This window comes from Lathamus discolor, chromosome 15 (assembly GCF_037157495.1).
Source record: "Lathamus discolor isolate bLatDis1 chromosome 15, bLatDis1.hap1, whole genome shotgun sequence".
Taxonomy (NCBI): Eukaryota; Metazoa; Chordata; class Aves; order Psittaciformes; family Psittacidae; genus Lathamus; species Lathamus discolor.
In genome coordinates this window covers 1406438-1415040 of record NC_088898.1, presented here as the reverse complement: position 1 = coordinate 1415040, position 8603 = coordinate 1406438, and the positions used below count along the sequence as shown (strand labels likewise).

The 8603-nt window shown below is 50.7% G+C and overlaps 1 protein-coding gene across 1 annotated transcript in view; it reads left to right on the top strand.

The window, feature by feature from the left end:
- Positions 1–208: 208 nt before the first annotated feature.
- GPSM1 (G protein signaling modulator 1) overlaps positions 209–8603 on the top strand; it is a 71186-nt gene continuing 62791 nt past the window's right edge. Inside the window, exon 1 of the mRNA XM_065695995.1 lies at positions 209–569. Coding sequence (XP_065552067.1) covers positions 511–569 — 59 coding nt within the window. The 5' untranslated portion in view covers positions 209–510. The remainder of the gene's footprint in view (positions 570–8603) is intronic.

The window sequence follows — 8603 nt, the reverse complement described above, 5'->3', positions numbered from 1 at the left end:
CATTCTGGTTGTATCAGGTGTGCACACTTACTCCTGAGGACAAAAGGGCTCAGGCTGAGCCAAATCAGAGGCTTCTTATGGAGTTAAGTGGCGGCACATGGGGTGGGTTAGCAGTGTTCTGTCCTTCTTCTCTTGCAACAATGTGCAGGTGTGGTGTCTGCACCTTGCTGTGGCTCCGTTCAGTCCCTGCTGCGGCCGCTCCGCAGTGGGGTGTCGATAAGCGGGGACAGCCGTTCTCTGCAGCCACTCCGCTGCTTGCGCTCCCTGTGCGGCTGAGGGGTGGCGGCGGCGCAGCGGGATGCTCGGCCCCGCTTGCCCCGTTCCACCGGGCGGAGGAGGAGGAAGGGCCGCTGCCCGCCGCGGGGCTGACATCAGCCGGAGGAGGGGCCTGCCCGCGAGTTTCTTTGCTCGGTGCATCACTTCCCGCCGCTGCCATACTCCGCTGCCCGGTGCCGGGCTGCAGCCGCGCCTGCCTCCGCTGCGGCGGGCGGCTCGGCGGGGCTGGTGCCCATGGCGAGCCCGCCCGGCGGGGACAGCCCGGGCTCCGCCGCCCGCCGGCTCTACTCGAGGTGAGTGGGGCTGCGGGGGGAGCCCGGCCCGGCCCCGCGGAGCAGGGCGGGGGCCCCGGGGTTTTCTCCCTTGCGGAGGGAGAAGCTGTTGCAGGGCTGGGGACCCGCAGGAGCGGGGTGAGGGAGGGCGGAGGGGACGATGGCGTGGTCCCGCCGTGGGGCAGCGCTTCCTTCGGGTGTAGGATGGTGGGTGATGAGAGGGGGGGTGCTGTGGCTTTCCTTGGCGCTAGCCCGGGGCGAGCAGCTCCTTCTGTTGAAGAAGATGATGCTGGAGCCCGCTCTGTGCTGGGCATTTGCATGGGAGGTTTCTGATCGCACTGCAGAGACTTTAAGTCTTAGCTTTAAAATTGGGCGCTACAGAAATTCACATAAGGCTGGGAAAAAATAGCTTGAGGCTGTCTGGCGTTCACGAAAACGCTGTGTCTTGCCTGCTCTTTTCATTTAGATAAAGTCTAAAGTGGAGTCAATTTGAGGCCTTATGGCATTGCTTGGAGCATTGTTGTTCATATCGTTGCTCATCCTCGTTGCGCTTTATTTCTCCTCTAGCAGCCAGAAGTGGAGGTAGTGCAGCATCGGGGCTAGAGGGCAAAACAAAAAAGAGTACTAGAAGTCCATGCAATATAGTAGTTGCTCATCAGTTCTCTTTGCAATGATTAGCACAGCAGCTAGTGGGTTGTGTAGTTTAATGAGTAGTGGGACAGCAGGTGGGGTTGGGTTTGTTGTATGGCAACTTGTGGGGAAATGAAAAGAGAACTCGGAGTTAAAGCTGGGGGGGGGAGTACCTGGCTTTTAACCAGCTGCATCTTTTCCCTTCTTTCTCTCTTGTTTTTCTTGAGAACTTGTTAGGGAATAGTCTTTGGTTGGTTTGGTGAAGGGAATTGGGGGGGGGGAGTGGAGTTGTGTACTGCTGTTGTGACTGGCACAGTTATAACCCCCCCCTTTAGTGGGAGGAGAAATGGGAAGCATCTCTCCTGTGCCTTATTCTAGGGGGCTCTGCCAGGGCCCGTGGTGATAAAATTCCCTGTGTGCTCTTTGGACTTACTCTCAGGCCTTGAAAGTACGCGTTAGTGGTACACTGCCTTTATTGCGCTGTTTTAACTGGAGTTGTAGCTTTAAGTTTCGTCCTTAACTTCACCTGTAACACAGTGTGGAAACTTCTAGCTTGAAGTACGTGACTCTAAACTCCATCCAATAGGTATATCTGGGGTGACAGGTGGAACCAGGTGTACTGTCTGGGTGGTAAAGCCATACTGACTGGAATCCAAGCCTTCCTCAGTGTGCGGTGTTTTCTTGGCCTGGGAGCAGTAACTCGGGTGTAAGAACTGCAGAGGGTGCCAGACCCCTGATCTGGGGGGCAGGGGGGATATGTTTCTTCTAAGAAGAGAGATGGGATGGAAGGAATGTGCCACAAACCTGAAAGCGTTTGTTCATTTTCCTACATCCCTTGGTATTTCCCTAAATTCCATCCATCCCAAGCAAAGGTGTGTGTCTGGTTGTGCTTGCAGCAGGATCCTGTTGCTGCCTACGTTAAACTCAGAGACTAAAGTTGGGAGCATCTTTGCTACAACAATAACACACCATATTTTACAAGAACGGTCCTGTGCAGCTCTGTGTGGCTGCTCTCACCTTTCTGATGCTGTTTATTTTGTTTCTGTTGTCTTGAGGGAGACTTACTGGGAGAACAGGGCTTGGGAAGCCAGGAGCAGTTGTTGGCTCCCAACAGGCTGGTGTGGCTGCAGTGCCCAGCTCCTGGTGTTGAACATTGTTGGGCTTGCTGGAAACATCAAACTCTGATTGTGCTCCATGAACCTGAGCTGAGCAAGTTTTGCATGAGCCTGAGTTAATGCTTTACCTTCCATGGCCGGGGGTGGGGGGAAATGCTGATCTGGTACTAATGTGTGTCTAATTCAGCTGTGTGTAACCTCTGAGGACTTCTGTTGGGGCTGGGCTGTGGGAGCTGTGAAATACCTGCTTGCAGCAGTGCCTGTTCCTCGCTGCCACAGATACTCTCATTTGCTTTCTTGTGCTGGCTGGCTGACCTTTAATATGTAGGAAGCTCCAAGTCCATGAGATGACTCCCCTGGACCATGGTTCCTGAGAGAGTGTCAAGCTTGTGATAGGGGTGGGCCAGGGTCCAGAGAGCTCCCCTGGATTTGGCTCTTTGCTTCTAAGAGGCCACTCTGGAGAGTTCCAAGAGTGGGAGTGAGGCATGGGTGTCTTGTAGAGAACCCACTGCTGCACTGCACTGACATCACAGATGTTATTGATCCCCCGACAGAAAGAACATTATCTATTGCTCCAGTTAGACCAGAAATGTATAAATCAGTAAATCTGGCATGAAAGCTCAGATTAAAGCACATATTGTCCCTCCCCTGCTCTGGTCTCTCTAGTGCTCTGTGTTTTCAGCAGAGCTGCTGGGGTTTATGATGTTTAACAACTTCTCTTGATTGTATCCTCAACAGTCTCCATCTCGCTCATTAATGTCACTACAGTGGTACCTGACCTGAATGTGCTGCGGGCAATTAGTGCTCTGAGCACCAGGATCTCCAGAGGAGGGAAAGCTGAGGTGGAAGAGTTGTTGGCCTCCTGATGTGGAAGGCAGCAAGGAGGGGCATAGCTCAGCACAGTGGTTAAGGCAGAAGAAACCAGTGTTTGCAAAGTAAATTGGAAAGAAACTCGATCATGGAGTGGACCTCCCCTCTGGGTTGGTTCCTGCTCATTTTGTGTATACCCAAGGGATCATAAGACCATGTCATATTCTCATCCTTTTCCTGCTGCTAGTGCTTGCAGAGTAAACTTTCAAAACTCTAAGTCTGGACTTGCTGTAACACTAAAAGCAATGTTGCCTCTTTTCCATTCAAAAGGAAAAGTTACATATTACTTGCTTTCAAGCTGCATTTATCCTTTTGAAGAGGTGGTGTTTAATTGTATCAGCCTCGGGAGAATATCAGCACTCCCAGTAGTGCTGGTTTTTGGTGTTCATAAGGGATTTCACTGAATATTCAAGTGAAGGAGCCTTCTGGTGCTAACCACTTGCTCTGTGCTAACCTGGGCTGGATTTAAGCAGCAGTGTGGTGCCAAAGAGCTTTGTGCCTGGCTACAAATCCTCTGATCCCGAGGGCTGGGGAGCTGCTGGCTCGCAGGAGGGTGGCAGAGGCTGCTGCAGGGTTGGTCTGGTTGTGCTGTGCATGCTCTGAGGGAGCAGCCCTGTGCCCAGCAGCCAGAGCTGTGGTGGAGCTTGCAGGATGTGCTGAGATGCTGATGCTTGGGGTGGCTCCTGGTGGGTGAATGGCAAGTAACTACTTCTTGGTCTTTACCTTGTAGAAATACCTGGAGTTGGTGCAGTGATATTGGTTGCACAAGCAGGACCTATGTAGAGAAGATAATGTGCATGTGATTTTGATCTTGCAGGCTAGTTTACCTACTGCCTGTGTCTTTGACTTCCTGGTACATTTTCCCTGTCTCCCTGTTCTGATGTTCCAAATAGTCGCAGCTATGCTCTTCTTGTCTCCAGGTAAGGATTTTCCTGCTGAAAATGACCTTGTCATTGGTGCTGTGACTGAAGGTTCTTGGTCCTGGATGGGCAGATATGCAGTGGAGGGTAGTTGGCATTACAGTGAAAATGCAGTGTTCTGTACAACCAGGAAGCTGGGAATGGCCCTTTTTAAATCTTTTCACTCCATAGCTCAAACTTGAGATTCCTTGATTATTACATTTGAGAATGCTGATTGAGAGCTTTCTGAAAGATTCCATCTTCTCCTTTGGAGGCCTGTGCAGTCAGTCTTCATTAGGCAGAGAGATGTGAAAACAGGACAAACATCTCTAAAATAGCTGTACTGCATCATAGGTGGCCTGAGCAGAAATTATAGGAGAGCTGAGCACGCAGGGCTGGGTGTGCTGACATCTGGTTTGGGGCATTTAGAGCAACTTGTTCATAGTTTCAGCGTTTGTGAGTAATGTGGTCACCCCACTATGGAGCCAGGCAGAATGTTGTCTCTACACAGCAGGGTGAGGGACCCTTGCTGGTCAGGCCTTGGACTGGGAACCAGGCCTTGGACTGGGAACCAGCCCCTGGTGCTGTGTAGGTTTCTGCAGGACCTTGGGCATCCTTTATGACTCTTCTGTGTTTTGCCTTGTGGGATGCATGGAGAGAAGCTCTCTTTCCTTTCTCTCTTTGGTCTTTGATGTTAGACAGGTAGAGGATGTGCCTTGTACCTGGGCAGTGCCTACCACAGCCTGATCTTCACCTTACTTCTGACCTCTAGGTGCTGCTGCAATCCAAACGATTGGTGTCTGCAGGGTGTTAATTTGATGTGTTTGCATGTGCAAACCAAGCTGAGGTGGTACCTGGCGCTTCCCTGCTGTCTTGCTCTTCAGTGACTCAGGTTATGCCAGGCCTGTTGCTTGTGCCTCCTGCTCCAGGGGTGAGAGCTGTCCCTTTATCCCAAAATAGTTTACATTGTGTAAGGCATCTGTGCCAGGCAAACTAGAAAGAGCTTTCTGTGTTGGCCCTGTGTTTGTAGGTTATATGGTGTTTGCTACTGTGTCAACTAAAATCAAATGAGCTTATGCGACTCATGTGGCCTGAGGACACCTCTTGAAGCCAATTCCCTGTGAGAGGAATGTGAACACTTGATTTGGTCACGCCAGGAATGGAGAGCTGGCTCTGGAATCAAGGCAGCCTTTGACTCTTCCCAGCTGGGTGCTGCCTGTGAAGCATGAGTGAGCTGCAAGCCCGGTGCTCCATGACTAACCACTGAGGTGCCTTTTGCCTGCTGTTGTGTTAGTCATCACATGCATTCCTCCTGGGAAAGTATCTGACAGCGTTCATGGCTAACAGGTCTTGCACTTTTGTGCTTTAGGTGATGTCCAAACTTGCAGTCAGCCTTGCTTGAAAAACAGGTTTGAACTCTGCCAGATCTTGGGCTGCAAGGAGTTTCTTGGAGGGATGTATCTTATTTCACTCCTGCTGCTGTTCTGCTTTAGAAACAATTATATCTCCAAGTGTACATAGCTCCCTCCCTTCCAGTCCTGCTCTGTGTGCTGCTTCCACCCCAGCTTCCAGAATTCAGAGCCACTTCCCTGTTATAGAATAAAAACAACTCCTGCCAACCAAAGCCACAGAGCAAAAGTCCCTTCTGTGCCTAGGCACACAGGCTGCATCTCCCGACCACAGAGTGGGGCTCTTCAGTTCCAGGCTATTTATACTGCCAGTGGGAAAGCAGGAAAGCTTTCCACTGACCCAGCTGCTCCTCCCTAGAGACCCTCTTAATTAAATGTTATTTGACAGATATGCTTTTCAACTGGCTTAGATTTAGCTGGGATAAATGGGGTAATATTTTTCCCCACTGAAAGCTGAAGAAAGTAGGGATAATCTTGTTGGAAGGCTGCTTGTGTTCAGAGTCAGGTCTCTCTGTTGTCTAACGTACTAAGCAAACCCCGCAACAAGAAAGGTCACAGTCCTGCCAGTGCTTGGGGAGGACAAGGGGAAAGGGACACCAGCACCAGCTGCCTCTGGCTTGGAGCACAGCAGCTCTGAACAATGCCCTGCAATGTTATGCAACTGCCTGGGGAAGGAAGTGGAAATTTATCATTACAGTGCAGTTTCAAGGGCAATATTCAATGAGCAATTTGCAGCACAAGCCTGTATTTAACAGCCTTAACTAACTTCTCCCAGGATGAGATGACAGGGCTGGTAAGGGCAGTGGCTGTAGCCTCTGTTCCACCAGGAGTGGAGCAGATACAGTGTCTTCTTAGGACTGAATCTGAGGCATTGGCCTGAGAGTCTTCCAAGTGAGTATCCAAAGCCCAGAGCTGTGTAATGGCCTGATCTGCAAGTGCCTGATGGGTCCCTGTCCCATTAAAGCCTGGGAAAGGGGGAGCATGCATGTGCTGCAGCATCTCAGTGATCTGTTTGCTCTTTCTTCTTTGAGTGGAAGCAATAAAAAGACCCCTCTGTAAGGCCCCAAACAGCGGAGCAGCAACACAAACCCTGAATGAATTACTTGAAGTCAGTGCTAGTACGTGATCACTGCCTTCATGGTAGAATTAAATGGCTTACAAACCTTTTATTCCCAGTTTTCTTTCAGCAAGAGGATTTTGCCCAGGGTTGACGGGCACTGAACCACAGGCCTTTTCTTTCTCACTCTGAGATTAAAATTGATGTATCTAAAGAAGCTTCATCTCCTGCTGTGAGTCAGTAGCTCTGTGCAGCTGCTAAATCTGAAGGAATTTTGAATGAAGAATATTGGATTGTTTTGTCTCTCCTCATGCTTTGCTGTTACCTTTTGCATTTACACCTCTGGAGCAGCCAGAGAGCCTTTCCTCTGGGAGCGTGGGGCTAATTCACCTTTCCCCCAGATGCTGCAGGAGAAAGATTAGGAAAATGGATTTAAAATAGGAGAAACACCTATGTTATTCATATACCATAACTCGGTGTCGAAGCTATTTCATGTTGAGCCCTGGCTCCACCTGAGAGCCACTTTCGTCTTGGAAGCTGCTTTTAAAACTGCATGGCTGAAACTCGGAGCTGCCACTTGATGTATGTGGTTTGCTGCAGAAGCTGCCACTGGGTTTGCTCCTGGGAAGCAGCTCTGCACACGTGCTGAGCCAGAGGGTTCCTCCTGCCCTTGGGATCAGCTCCAGTTCCTCCCACCCTCCAGCTCCTGGGAGCACACAGGGATGGTGGAAGGGAAGCACTGCCTCCCTGAGCCCCATCCCTGGGTGCTGTGCAGGGCTTGTGCAGGCATGGGGCTGGCTGCTGAACATGATGGGGCCTGATTCACAGCCTTCCTCATGCCTGCCCCATCCAGCCTCTGGAGGAGAGCCTCCTTTCCAGCAGAGTTGGCACAGGGAGGTGGGCTTTGCTTGTAGTGTTGGAGAAACGTAAATGATCAATAGTTGTGTTGAATGCACAGTGCTGGGACAAGCAAGTGACCCATGTGAGGGTGCTGAGGCGCTGGCACAGGGTGCCCAGAGAAGCTGTGGCGGCCCCATCCCTGGCAGTGCTCAAGGCCAGGCTGGACACAGGGGCTTGGAGCAACCTACTCTAGTGGAAGGTGTCCCTGACCATGGAACTGAATGAGCTTTAACATCCCTTCCTACTCAAACCATGCTGTGATTCTATGATCCACACTGCAGAGCTGAGGTGGTTCTACGTGAACTCCATCTGTGGAGAATCCATTTATGCCTGAGGAAAGCTGGAAGGTGCTGGTGAATATTAATCTCTCTGGGGCTGCTTGTTAATTACGGTTTGTGTTATGGTGCTGCCTGGTGTCCTGTGCTGCTGCACTGAAATGGGTGAGTATTGGAAGGGTTAAATCCATTCCAGTGAAAATCAGTTATTTTATTTCAGCCTTTCTGGGAAATATAATTTCTGTTTTCATGGGTGAGAAACTGTAGAGTCTTCAGGGTGAAAGTGAATATAGGTGGCAAAGCTGGGAGCTGAATGTCCTGACCCCACTCCTTCCCTTCAGCACTTCCTGACCCATGTCAATGAGGTTAACTGTGAATTGAAAAGACCTTGACTTTGTTACTGACCCGTGCAGGGCAGCACTTCCATGGTATTACAATGGTTCTGCTGTTCTGCTTAATACAGGAGGAACCAAACAGCTGTGTAAAGGAAGTTACCAGCTGGTGAATGAAATACCAGGCTCTGCGCATTTACGAGGTGTGCCTCGTGGTGGGAATGCTGCAAACCAGAGGCCCTGGGTGAGGAAAAGGAGCAACCTGGGCGGCCAAGGGATCTGCTCACCAGGAAGAGCCCAGCTCCAGGTACAGGCTTGAAGAAAGCAGAGCAGCAGCCCTGAGCTGTCAGTGCTCAACAGCTGTGACTCTGCGGTGATCTCAAGCTTTGGGAACAGAGCAGTTAACTTAGAAAGGGAGAGAGAGGCACTGAGAAAAATGTTTCCTGTCAGAAAATCACCTGCAAGTTAAATCACACCAGAACTGAGTGAGTTCCTGGCTGCCCTGCTGGAGGGGTGCTTGTCTCTGGGCGATGGTGAAAGATGGAGAGAGAAAACCACACATCTTGAT